This window comes from Mustela nigripes, chromosome 16, assembly GCF_022355385.1.
Source record: "Mustela nigripes isolate SB6536 chromosome 16, MUSNIG.SB6536, whole genome shotgun sequence".
Taxonomy (NCBI): Eukaryota; Metazoa; Chordata; class Mammalia; order Carnivora; family Mustelidae; genus Mustela; species Mustela nigripes.
The window spans coordinates 20365350-20379218 of NC_081572.1; the positions used below are offsets into that span (position 1 = coordinate 20365350).

General features: G+C 54.4%; 1 protein-coding gene across 1 annotated transcript; it reads left to right on the top strand.

The window, feature by feature from the left end:
- Positions 1-5678: 5678 nt before the first annotated feature.
- KRT19 (keratin 19) lies at positions 5679-9996 on the top strand. Its single transcript, XM_059378881.1, has 6 exons — positions 5679-6201; positions 8314-8396; positions 8626-8782; positions 9087-9248; positions 9363-9488; positions 9620-9996. The coding sequence occupies exons 1-6, from the start codon at positions 5770-5772 to the stop codon at positions 9872-9874; spliced, it is 1215 nt and encodes a 404-aa protein (XP_059234864.1). The 5' UTR covers positions 5679-5769; the 3' UTR covers positions 9875-9996.
- The last annotated feature ends 3873 nt before the right edge of the window (positions 9997-13869 follow it).

Genomic DNA, 13869 nt, shown 5'->3' on the forward strand with positions numbered 1-13869 from the left:
AGCCCACGGCCAGGACAGATGCAGAGAGACGCACCCCTGGCCAACAGGACGCCTAGTCCCTCCTTGTGTGCGGAGGAGCCTGAGGCTGGTCACGTACTCTGAGCCCCTCAGGAGGGGTGGGGTGGAAGGGAGAGGCAGCCGGTCTTCCCAGAGTGTGGAATGTGGCACCTGGGGGGGGGGAAGCTGACCCTCTCCCTTCCCCCACTGCCTGGACAAGGGGCAGTTCCCTAGGACTCAGAGAGCTTCTTCCCTTCCGCCAGGATTGGCTCTGGTTCCTGTCAGGCTGGTTTTTCCTCCCCTGGGGCTTGAAGAGGAACACCAGGGGCCATCCTGACCTGACCTGGCCTGCCCTGCCTCACCTTCCCTGGCTTCCCATGGTGCGGGGAGTGACTGAGATGAGCTACCACGGAGGCAGCCAGACCTGGGTTGCTGGCCTTGGGGCCCTATAGCACCAGGCACCTAGCTGGAGCAAGGTCTTGAGTTCCTCCACCCCTGGGTGGGGGGGTGGTCTCTCTTTTCCCCACATCTGCTGCTGCCCTTTCCAAAACTTCCTCCCTAGTGTATGAGACGAGGATGTCAGTGGTGCACCGATGGAGAGGAGTCAAATGAGGTTGGTTCTCAATGTCAATCGTATAATGTTTCTTAAGATATTATTACCTGTTCATACATAACATGAAACAGGTTCCACATGAATACATCCTTATAAAAATAAGAACAGCAGAGATAAGTGTGGGTTCCCCTTGACACAAGCCTCCCCTTGACTATGAGCCTTCATTCGGCTTCTCTCAAAGGAATCCCTTGTTTTCAGGCTGGTGCATCTCCTCCCACATCTATATGCTTACATGCATAATCATATGTATATCATATATGTTTATGAGCACAATCATATGTACACCACATGTACTTATGGGCACATAGGCACATCATATGCTTACATGCATTATCACAAGCAACCATATGTGCTTATGTGCATAATCATACTGTGCATATGTGCATAATATGTACATCTATATGTGCTCACACACAGTCATATGTATATCACATATGCTTACACGCACAATCATATGTACACCATATGTACTTATGGGCACATAGGCACATCATACATGCTTACATGCACAACCATATATAATCATATGTGCTTATGTGTCTAGTCATATGTACACATGTGATATGTATATCCATACGTGCTCACATGCAGTCATATGTACATCACATATGCTTACATGCACAACCACATGTAATGTGTGCTCACGTGCATAATCATATGTACACATGTGCATATGTGCATAATATGTACATCCATATGTGCTCACACGCAACCGTATGTATACTACATATGCTTACATTCACAATCATATTACATCATATGTACTTACATGCACAATCACATCATATATGCTTACATGCATAATCATATGTACATCATATGTCACTGAGTGCATAATCATATGTGCATCACACACATATGTGCATAATCATATGCACATTAATGCCAGCATTAATTTATCATGTGTGTTGCTCTCTTGCCGCTTTTATCTACGACTTCATTCTTTAGGGATTTCTGTGTCACTGTATATTGACATTACTCATTCTGTTTATGTTACCCAGTTGACTCAACTGTCACCAGCGGTTCGTCTTTCCACCCTGACAAACGGCGCTTCCGAGAGCATCCTTTCATACGCCTCCCTGAACACAGGGTAGAGCGGTTCTTTGGGGTAAATGAGAAAGTGTGGCACTGGTGGACTTTTGTGGGAAGAACCTGCCCAGTCAGCCCGCAAAGTGGCCACAACAGGCCCCCTCCTGCCATGTTTAAGGGAGTTCATTGGCCCCCCAGCTTCCCCAACACCTTCCATGATAGGACTTTGTAACTCTGCCTTGGCTGATGGGAAAGAGTGAAGCTGCTGTCTTCTCCTGGCTGCCCTTGGTTGGGGAGGGAGTCTGGGAAGGGAGCCTGGTGCTGTTTATGGAAACTTACAGCCAGACTGTTCAATCCGAGCCTCCACGGCCCCACTCAGGGGACCTGGCACCCCAGTTCCTGAGCTCTGAGCTTCCTGCCCCGCCCTCCTCTCCCTATGCTCCCAAGCTCTGGTCTCAGCTTTCTCCTGTCTCTTGTGAGTTATCATTTTGGGGGTTTCAACGTTTTGTAGGAGTTAATCATCCTCTCTTGCCTCTTGTTTTATTCTCTCCAATATTCCTTAACTGTCAGCTTAACACGGTTTCAGGAAGGAGTGGAAATTAATGTGAGTATTCAGTCTAACACATTTCATCAAAACTAATCCATCTCTATAATCCCCTGTGGGGATTGTTAGCTTCTGAGAGGCAGCAAAAGCTTGTATATCCTTCTGTATCTCAGCACCTAGTACTATGCCTGGCAGACAGGGGACAGATACAGGGTCGATGAATGGAGGCACAGGTCAGAAAGTACCTTTAGCATCCGTGCTCACCGTCCCTGGAGAAGGGGATGGTGTCTAGGGAAGGGTTGCCAATTTACACAACAAGCAAGTTCATGAGATCTCCACTTTCTTTCTTTCCTCCAGCTTATGAATTCTGTTCATGTGCACGAGCCCACCTCCTCTGTGGGGCTGATCTTAGAGCTTCGCTTGAATGACTCACTGACTAAATAAATAATTGCATATTGGAATAGGAAGGACAGGTTAGGATCTTAACAGGTGACCCTATGTCTTTCCCGGCTTGATGGCTCTTGCTCCAGGCCAGTGGATGAAGGACCCGACCTCCATCCTGTGAGAGGAACACAGCTTTCCTTTGGTGCTGTGGCTTTAGGGTATTAAAGGTCTGGGCTTGAATACTTATAATGATAATAAACAAATACATGTAAGTATTTATTATATAATATTATGAAATATCGTGATATTACTATTTCAGATTATATAATAACATTTTTTGGTGCTCAGTATGTGTCAGGCACCCTTACAAGCACCATCTCATTTAACCCTCAAAACAACCCCATGAACCAGGTTGTTACTATTATTACTTTTATCTCTATTTTATAAGTGACTCAGAGCATCAGAGACTTGGGTACCATGCACTGATACTCTCTAATGAGCAGTGTTTCTGATCTTATTGGATGGAGCCCCACTTTCCTGAAGGGACCTCATGATTTCAAATTCCTGGGGCAGCAGGTTGGGGGCAGCTGGGAAGGATCCACTGTGGGGTCCCTTCATGCTTTTATATTCCCTTCCCCCTCCTGACCCTGTGTGCACCTGCCATGGAGAAGACAGAATCCTGGCTCAGGGACCAGAGCTTGGGAAGGGAGTGTCTCTGGTCAGGTTTTGCCTTCAAACAGCCAGGAGCAGATCTGAGACTCCTGGTGGTGGGCAGTCCATTACTGACGCCCTCAGTTCCATCTCTGGGGAAGGCAGCCTGTAGAGATTGTTCTCCTGAGTTCTTGATGAATCAGAGAACTGGTCAGAAGCCACAGGTCATGGTGGAAGATGCTGGGGACTCTGCTGGGAAGAGACTGGGAATGGGGGATTCCTGCTGACTCCACCTGCATTTCAGTCTGGGGCTTCCTGCCCTGGCAACTGGTATACGACTTTGGAAATGGGACCCAAAGGAGTGGTTCTAGAACTGGGACCTCTTTGGAGGGGAAAGCAGAGCCTCTGTCACATTCAGGAACCCAGGCCACAGGGCTGAGGGTTGAGAGGCTGGAAGCTGGACTCTGACACACCTGGCTGGGGACCCAGCAGGTCACTGCTCCTCTTGAAGCCTCTGTTTTCTCTTGTGTGAAATGGGCGGGGCTACCAGAGGATCCGATGAGACCTACGGAGACTGTAACCTGGACACCCCCAGTCAGTTGTTCTTAGGACTATGGCCCTGGGGTGGGCACTGGGACCCGAAGCTCCTCTGGAGTTTAAGGAACTCACAACCCCTTAATATCTGGGGGTGGGGATTGTTGGTTCTGTTATTTTGTTTCTTAACACAAAGTCCTTCCTATCAGGCCAGAAAACCAGAGATCCCAACTGGGGCTTGGTGTGCGTAGCAACTATCTGGCCCATGAGGAACAGGCCTCCTTCTCAGGGTCAAATAAAGGGTTACTCACCTCAGACCAGCCCTGGCGGCTACAACCTTTGTGAAGGCCCAGCCGCACCCTACTTTCATGGCCAGCTTGGATCACGCCCGTCTCCTTTCCCTTTCGGGCACCTCGGACCCACTTGTAGGTCTGATTCACTAGTTTAAACAGCCTCAGGCTGGCCTTCCTGAGTGGGTCAGGGCTGCTCCGATGGATTATGGGGTGTGTAGGCAGTTTCCTGCCCCTGTTCCTGGATAAGTGGGTGGCTGGAAGGCAGTTTATTGGGGAATGGTGAGGCTAGGACAAGTCTTCCTTTAGCCACAGGTGATCCAGGTGATGATGTGTAAAAGGAGGGCTGAGATTTCACTGGGGGAAACTGAGGCCTGTTGCTGGCCCACCTCCCTAACAGCGTCTCCAAAGGGCTTGGGGCCCCCATCTTGCAACTATGTGACTGCTCTGACCTAAGGAACCACTGGAGCAGTTCTGAGGAGGGGTGAGGTCCTTGGGGACAGGAACTGGGGTGAGGCGCAGGCAGTGTCTGGTCGGGGGCCCGGCCCTTTCAAGTGATCAGAAAGGATGGGTAGAATTATTGAGCAGGGTGAAGAGCGGGGATCATGGAGAGGAGGGCTCCTTCCTCTTATTATCAAAGCTGTTTGCTTTGTCTGGGAGCACCCTGCAGGGCCTAGCAGCCCACTCACTGATCCAGGGACTAGATCCAGGACTGAGCCTGACACACTCCTTCCAGATGCTCACAAGGAGGGAGGGATCCCAACCCGTTTTCCCTCTCTGGGTGGCAGGTGCTACATGTCTCATGGGCAAGTTATTTGCCTCCTTTAGGCTCAGATCCCCCCATCATGATTTCAGGAAATCTGTGATGAATGAATGCATGATTTTGGAGCTGGAGGTTGGGGTTGTTCTGGAGGGGTGGGAGGTAAGAGGCCCCCAGTGGGGGTAGGTGGGGGCAGGCTTGAGCTTGGGGTTGCCAGGAAGTCCCTTACAGTCCAGGGACAGAAGCCTCCCTGCAGCTGTCCCCAGGAGCCTCTGGTGGCCCCTGGGCTTTGTCTGGCTCCAGCAGGGTGGGGCAGCTTTGTCTCTGGAGGCCAGCGGCCAGGGCACCCTCCTCTGGAGGACTGAGAGGAAGTCAGGATGTGGGTGAATCCCCAAGGGGCAGGCTCTGAGAGGTGTAATTCCAAGTGGGGTTTAGGAATCTCCTGAATGTATTGAAGGAAAGTGTTTAACTCCAATCCCCAGAAAGGGGCTTCAGAACACAATTCCAGAGGGGGGGGGGGGTCTCTGAGTGACGCGGGTTTAGAGGGAGGACAGGGTTTAGGAGTCTACTCTCTGGGGCACTTAATTCCTGGGGGGTTTCAAGCCTGGGGAGGGTCAGAATGTGAACGAGGGCGTCTCTGTGTGTGATGGGGGCGAAGAAAGGAATGAGTGCGCTGGGAGGTGAGGAGCAGTGCAGTCGGGGCTCCGGAGGAGTTGGGGTGGGGCAGTTCCCCGCAGGGCCGCGGGAAGGAAGAGCTGGAGGTAGAGCCGCCAGGAACTGACCAATTGGAAGAAAGCCCATATTTGTACCCAGGAGCCTGCAAATTCCTCGGGGCTCAGATATCCGCCCCTTCTCCCTCCCCCTTTCCCCGCCCGCCCCGGGCATAAAAGGCGCCAGGTGAGGCCCTCGCCATTCCTCTCGCCTACCGCTGCTCCTCTGACCAGTGTCGGCCGAGTCCTCCTTCGCCATGACTTCCTACAGCTATCGCCAGTCGTCCGCCACCTCGTCCTTCGGGGGCCTGGGCGGCGGCTCCCTGCGCCTCGGGGCGGGAAGTGCCTTCCGCGCGCCCAGCATCCACGGGGGCTCGGGCGGCCGCGGCGTGTCTGTGTCCTCCGCCCGCTTCGTGTCCTCGTCCTCCGGGGGCTACGGCGGGGGCTACGGCGGGACCTTCGGCAGCAGCTTTGGGGCCCGGTCCGACGGGCTGCTGGCGGGCAATGAGAAGCTCACCATGCAGAACCTCAACGACCGCCTGGCCTCCTACCTGGACAAAGTGCGCGCCCTGGAGGAGGCCAACGGCGACCTGGAGGTGAAGATCCGGGATTGGTACCAGAAGCAGGGGCCCGGGCCGGCCCACGACTACAGCCACTACTTCAAAACCATCGAGGAGCTGCGGGAGAAGGTGGGCGGCGGCCCAGCTGCGGGAGGTGCACCTGTAGCGCAAACCTGGCCAGCCCCGCGGGCCGGGCGAGGCCGGAGGAGGGACCCGCGCCACCACCCGGCCGGGCGGGAGCTAGCCCGTTAGAAGGTGGGAGGGCCGCAGGGTGGGGCCGAGAGCAGGGGCAGGTAAGGAGGGGTTGGACAATGGGGCAGGAAGTGGAGGTCTAGGTATCGGGAAGGGGGCGGGTTAGTGGGTGGGGTGTGCCGAGGCGGCGGGGGCGGGGCTGGTGGGTGGGGAGGCCTGGGAGATGGGGTCCGGAGGAGTGGGAGGAGGTGGGACCAGGCTGTAGGCTGCCCAGGGGCCTTGGCTGGGGGCGCAGTTGCAGCAGGGACAAGCAGGAATTTGGCCTGAGAGGAATGCAGTCCACCCCGGGCCGAACCTACCCTCTGCTGCCCCCGGTATGGGCCCGTCTGCATTCCTTTTCTCTGGTGGGGCAGCTCTGGTTTCCATCAGGCTCAGGCTGAAGCCCCTCCTGCCCCGCCCGGGCTGGGGGCAGGAGGGCACCGCATAGTTAGAAACTTCAGAAAAGAATGGGAGGGGACATATGCTAATGGCCTAAGGATCTGGTAAAGGCGAGATAACACACGCAGAGCCACCCCCCCCCCCCTCAGCCCCGTCCTTTTCGGGGTTGGGGGTGCTGGAGCCATAGGTCTAACAGGGAGCCCCTAAAGGCATGCAGGGTGACTGGAAGAAATATATCAGTAACCCTCGGGACATGTAATGATCCCACGTGCTGGGGCTCCAAACATGCGGCTCCCCACGATGTCGCCCAGTGCTGGCCAGGTGCTGGGTGCCTCGAGCATGGAGCAGGTTAACCAGACGTGTGGACAAGGAGGGACAGCTAGAGTGGTAAACAACAAAATAGAATACTGCTTACACACTTTAAATTGTAACCTGACAATAATACATTTTACCATGTATCTTCTTCACCCATTCTCTGTCCTACACACACCCAAAATGGAAGCAAATTTCCTTTTTTTTTTTTTTAAGATTTTATTTATTTATTTGACAGACACAGTGAGAGAGAGAACACAAGCAGGGGTAGTGGGAGGGCGAGCAGCAGGCTTCCCTGCCTGGTGCAGGGAGCCAGGACCCTGGGAAGTTCAACGACTGAGAAAGCCTGGCTCCCCCTACTTTTCTTTTTTTTTTTCTTTTCTTTTCTTTCTTTCTTTCTTTCATTGATTTATTTATTTGAGAGAGAGAGAGAGGTGTGGGTAGGGACAGAGGGAGAGGGAGAGAGTTTCCTCAAGCAGATTCCCCTCTGAGTGTGAAGCCCTGTGCAGGGTTCCATCCCAGGACCCTGAAATCATGACCTGAGCAAAGCCCAGGTGCCCTAGCGAAACTTTCTTGAAACAATACTTACTGTACTGTGGGTGATCTCATATTTTATATTCTGTTCAAGTTCATTAAATAAACTATGCAAATTACCTCCCAGTACAATGACTAATGAGTCATGATTTGCTCTTTGAAAAACATAAACCCAAGTACCTTAATCAATGGCGTAAATATGTCCATCACAGCAGAGGGACTTCAGGCCGGGGTGAACTTGGACAAGGAATCCTGAGCTTCATTTCTTGCCTCTATAAAATAGGCATACCCACTGACCTGGCGTGAAAGATGAGGGGCACAGTGCTTGGCACATAACTGATGCCCAAGAAATGGGACTTTCCTGAGGCAGAATGTGCTTTGAATGGGGCTATGGACAAAAAGACCCCAACACTGCATCTGGTCGGCAGATCGCTAGACACTGCCTCCCATAAGACCATTTAGAGTTTCCCTGGGTACAGTTCTCAGACACTTTCCTCCCAGACTTACCTCCCTGTCCTCCTGCACCCGTGCTCTACTGTCGTCTCAGCGTCCCTGATGATGGTTTCTCCTGCTGCAGCTCCCGGGCCTGGACTGATTTCGAGACCTCCCAGAGAGCTGGCCAACGGACGGCTGAGACATGGCTGGGCTTTGGTCTCTAGGGGTTAGAGGCATACTCATTTGCTCTCCTCTCTTTCCTAGGAAGAAAGGGGGTGGGCAGTGCCAGTACACTAAACTGGTGCCAACTTCCTGCCTCTTATCTTCCAGATTCTTGGTGCCACCATCGAGAACTCCAAGATTGTCCTGCAGATTGACAATGCCCGTCTGGCTGCAGATGACTTCCGAACCAAGTGAGTATGTTTGCCTTGGTGGGTTGCTGAAGCCGGGGCAGAGAAGGAGGGGCGATCCCAGGCCCTTTGGGGGCTTAGTGCAGTGGGGGGACCAGACTCTGTCCTCACTCCCCCTAGGTGGCATGAAGCAACTGCCCCCCATGGACTCCTGAACCCTGCGGGAGATGCGGGGAAGTCTTCAGGGGTTCAGAGGAAATGCTGCTCTGACCGTATCTATTTCCTTTGAAAGGTTTGAGACGGAGCAGGCCATGCGCATGAGTGTGGAGGCTGACATCAACGGCCTGCGGCGGGTGCTGGACGAGCTGACCCTGGCCAAGAGTGACCTGGAGATACAGATCGAGAGCCTGAAGGAGGAGCTGGCCTACTTGAAGAAGAACCATGAGGAGGTGGGTTTCAGGTTGGGTCATCTCTCCATCCCACCCCAACTTCCCAGGGCTGAAGACATTTTTATCCTGTATCTTCTTGACCTTGGCCGTACCTGCTGCACCCTCAGTATGGCCCCGGGTGTGGAGTGGGGCTCCCAGGGCTCCAGCAGTGGATGGACGGTCCACTAGTTTGTCTTGTCGGTGGTGCTGGCTCTGAGGTCTGCCCCTGAACCAGCGCCTTCCATCTGGGGAATGGGGGAGTGATCTGGCCCAGGCCCAGCAGGCTCTGGGCTCTAACATGCCCATCTCTGCTGTGTCTTTCCAGGAAATCAGTGTCCTGAGGGGCCAGGTCGGGGGCCAGGTCAGCGTGGAGGTGGATTCCGCTCCAGGCATCGACCTTGCCAAGATCCTGGGTGACATGAGAAGCCAGTATGAGGTCATGGCTGAGAAGAACCGAAAAGATGCTGAAGCCTGGTTTATCAGCCGGGTACGCAGTGGGTAGCAGGTGTCCTTGGGGGAGGTGGCAGGGAGAGAAAGCTTCATGCTTTCAGGCAGAGTTCTGCCTCAGTGTTCATTCCTTCTGCCTCTTCTCTTCTTGCAGACCGAGGAGCTGAATCGGGAGGTGGCTGGCAACACAGAGCAGCTGCAGATAAGCAAGTCGGAGGTCACGGATCTGCGGCGCACCCTCCAGGGTCTGGAGATCGAGCTGCAGTCTCAGCTAAGCATGGTCCGTATGCCCAGCCCAGTGGGATGCATAATGGAGCCCACGAAGCCTTGCATGGCCTGGGCTGTGGCTGTGCCCATGCCCTCTCCGGGAACTAGTCTCCCCTGAGTCTCTTTCCCTCTCCCTGCCCTCAGAAAGCTGCTCTGGAAAGCACGCTGGCAGAAACAGAGGCCCGCTTTGGAGTCCAGCTGGCCCAGATCCAGACTCTGATCAGCACCCTGGAGGCCCAGCTGAGTGAGGTGCGTGCGGACACTGAGCGCCAGAACCAGGAGTACCAGCAGCTCATGGACGTCAAGTCTCGGCTGGAGCAGGAGATCGCCACCTACCGCAGCCTGCTGGAGGGCCAGGACGCCCAATACAACAACTTGCCCACCCCCAAGGCACTCTGAGTCCAGCACCTCCTGGCTTCCCGCTCTCCTGCAGAGGGGACCCCTGGGTAGGGCCATGGGAAGGGAGGGACCTTACCCCTGACTCTTTCCCCTGACCTGCCAATAAAGTTTTATGGCTTGAGGATGGTTGTTGGGTTTGGTTTTTGTTTTTTTTTTTGACCGTTAGAGATGGGCCAGAACTTCTTGAGCCTGTTTTGGTTTTATTTAGATCAGAGTGCACCCTGCCTGTCCCAGGGGCCGGTGGGAGGGTGCTCATCAGCAGCTACTGTAGGGTAATTCCTGTTTGCGGAACTCTTTGTCTATCTAACCTGTTCTTTAAAACAGGCTTGTGAAACAAGCATTGCTCCCCCGGCTCCCGCCCATTTTTGAAAGATTTATTTATTTGAGAAAGAGAGAGGGAGAGCGCGAGAACAAGTGTAGTGTGCATGACTGGGGTGGGGGTGGCAGAGGGAGAGAATCCAATCCCTAGGCAGACTCCCTGCTGAGCACGGAGCCCAGCGCAGGGCCAGGTCCCAGGACCCAGGACCTGAGGCGAAACCAAGAATCAGAAGCTCAACAGGCTGAGCCACCCAGGCACCCCACATCGGCCCCATTTATGGATGGGTAAAGTAAGGGTCAGCGATTAAGTGTTTTGTTATATATGTGACTCTTCTAACATGGCAAAGGTGGGATTTGAAACTGGGTTTTTTTTTTTCTCTTCAGATTCAGTTTTCTCTCCACTTCACTTCCTCATGGGTTGGTAAATATTTGTGTGTCTGAAAGTAATGCTTAATTGAGCACCTAGTATATAACCATTTGATCAAACAACCCTAAAAGGCAGTTCAGATGAGTAACATCTTATAGAGCAAGAAACAGGTTCAGAGAGGGTAAGTAACTTGTCAGAGGTCACACAGTGACTTAATGGCAGAGCCAGGACCAGAAACAAAGTTTCCTGATGGTGCCACCCTATACCCCAGTCTCCTGGGATTGATGCACCTTATGCCAGGTCCTTAGTACCTGTCAATTTTGCTCCATGTGAGGGTCTGGGACTGCAGTCCCCTGGGCCAGGTCCTATCGATCCATTCCTCCACCTAACCGAAGGAGAGCCTGGGGTTTTGTGGGTCAGAGCCTGAGTGATGGGGGCAGGCCTCCCACTTAGAAAGCCAAAGAGGGTATACCTGTTGGTATGTGTGTGTGTGTGTGTGTGTGTGTGTGTGTGTGCATGCACTAACACATTCATCCATCCCTGGGCAGCCCCACAGAAGCCCCTTACGCCCACCACCAGCTCATACCTGGGCCCAGAGCCCGGAACGGGACCCAGCTGTGACCCAGACCTCCCGTACAGACCCCCAACCTGGCTTGCCTGAAGTTGGTCCCAGGCCAGCAAAGGAACCTAAGTCCCAGCTTCTCTGTCTAACTCTGCCCTTGTGTGGGTATGGTCTTGCCTCTGTGGTTTACAGTTCAGCTGCCAAGAACTGAGGCCAATTAAAGGTGAATAAGTAGTCCCACTTCCCCTTGGCTGAGAGGTTCAGGCTGAGTGGGTCTGTTAGGCCCCATGGATCTGTCTGATCCTGTGCTGGAGGAGGCTGGGGGGGGGGGGACACTGCACCCTGTGCCCCCGGAAGGTCTCTTGGAGGGGCACACGTGGCCGCCGGGAGTGCCCAGCGCTGTACCAAGGAGGCTGAGATCCAGTCGTACCCTGTGCTGAGGACCCTGAAGGAGGCGCTCTTGTTGCCAGTTTCCTATGGGTCTTAGAGACGTTCCTTAACTCGCTTCTGGTCACAGAACTGGGGACCCCAGAGCCCAGCTCTTCCTTCCCTCCTTGGGCCAGGAGCTCCTTCGGCCCCTCCCTAGCTATTCTGCTGTGGCCTCCGGCAACCACAGCCACACCCTGCCCCTGCTTAATGTTAGAGGTCTGGCTCACCCCCAGGCTGGGACTGCCCAGAGATACTTGTCCCCTGTTCATGAAAGTCTCTGTTGTCACAGCTGAAACCCTTCCCTATACCCCAGAGGCCCCTGGAATGTGGCTGTGGGGCGGGCTCTGGGCCCCACACAGGTGGGACAGGTGACCGGGTAGCGGGTCTGGGTGTCAGGAATGAAGCCTTCCTTTGTGTGTGTGTGTGGGGGGGGGGGGGGTGGGGGGAGGCAAGAGCTGGGACACTTGTCTGTCTCAGTTACGGAGCTGAAACCAGGGGTGCCCTGTTGACAGAGAGGCTGGGATGGAGAAGAGGGAGAGGGAGGGAAGGAGAGAGGAGGGGAGAGGATTCAGGGGGCGGGTCTTTCCCTCCTTGCTGGTCCTTGTGACCGCTTCAGTTTGCGGAGCGTTTCCTGTCAGTCACAGGCATCGCTCTACCCCTTGGGGGCAGACAGGGCGGGGGGTTATTCCCATTTTCCAGATTGGTAGACTGAGGCTGAGAGCAGCAGCTGGATTACTAAGTAAGCCACATACCTAATAGAGGAGGAATTATCCAGGCCCTGGGGAGTGGGGAGTGAGGTTGGATGTCGAGGACCGAGCTGCTGCTGTGTGTCACTGGATGCTCAGTGGCACTCCCCAGTAAAACTGAGTGTTAATGGCTCCATTGTCTTTTTGTGTATTCCGGCAATACACACACTGTAATTGACCATCTCAGCCATGGTTAAGCGGGCAGTTCTGTGGCCTGAAGTCCGTTCACGTATGGTGCCACCAGCATCGCCGTGCGTGCTCAGGACGGTTTCCATTTTGTAAAACCAAAACTCTAAATCTGTTAAACAGTTAACTCCTTCTGTCGTTCGGACTATCCTGAGTTCCTCATATATGTGGAAAGATGGCCCAACGTTAAGTTGGGAACCTGGCTCAGAGAGGTAGTCACACCCAGAGGTGGAGTCCAGCCCAGGCTTTTCCACTGGGCTGTACATGCCATCCCCAGGAGAGAAGGCCCCGGGGACGGCACGTCTGCAGTGGGCCAAGGACAGAAACTGGTACAGCATCCTGGGCGTGCTGCCTGGGGCAGGGCCCTGGGCTGCAGCCTGGGCTGGAGCCAAACAGAGCTGGGTCCCCACCCTTGCCCAGCCTCCCCACCTGGGGCTAATGAGCCCAAGACCTTGAGCTCACAGGAGCTGTTTGCATTGAAAACAGGGATCTGTGACTGGGGCAGCTGCCACGCCAGATAGCGTGTGAGAGCCATCTCTCGAGGGGTGCTAGAGGGGAGTCAGGGTGCAGAAGAGGGGCTGGCTGGGGCCCAGCCCTTGCGCAGCCTGGGGCGATGGCGTGTAATCGTTCCCTTGTTAATTGCTGGGGCCGTGATGTCTGCAGAGGCTTTAATGAGCTGAGGCTGATCTGAGTTTGATTATTTTTCTTTCGGAGGAAAAGACAATACCCACCCACTCACGAGACAATACCGCCCTGTCTGCGCTCAGTGCTCAGAGGCCGGCTCATCCACCCCCACTCACCTCGGCCTGAGCTCCTTGTACCACCCCAGCTCGCAGGGGAACCGCAGGTCCTGAGCCCCACTGTCTGCTTCTTTAGAAGATAGGGAGGCAGGAGGAGGCAGGCTGGGGGCTCTCAGGCCTCTGGTGGAAGCTGAGAGTGCCCCTTGCCCCCGGAACATGCCACGGGTTTCACAGGTAGTAACTGATGGAGCCAGGATTTGAACCGCTGGAGGGACTCCAGAGCTCACTGCACGTCAGCTCTCGACCAAGTATCCTTCTGATTCTTCAGATCAGCTTTGCTTCCCTCCCTAGCACCCCCGCTCCCCTGGAGCCCTGGAGCCGGTGCTGGCTGGCCAGGATTTGTATATTATGTATCCCTGAAACAGGCCCCTGGTCATTCAGCTTCCCTCTCTGGCCTCAGCGTCCTTTTCTGAGAAGAGGTGTCTTCCAATCTGCCTGCCAGGCGTCCCTGAATCCTCCCTCCCAACACTCAGGCACATAGAGCCCTCGGAGTCAGGTCCCTCCCCAGCCCCAAAGCGCTTGATGGGACAAAAGGAGTTCATGTGGCCCTGCTCTGCAGGAACATGCCTCCCTCTGGAGAAGGCAGG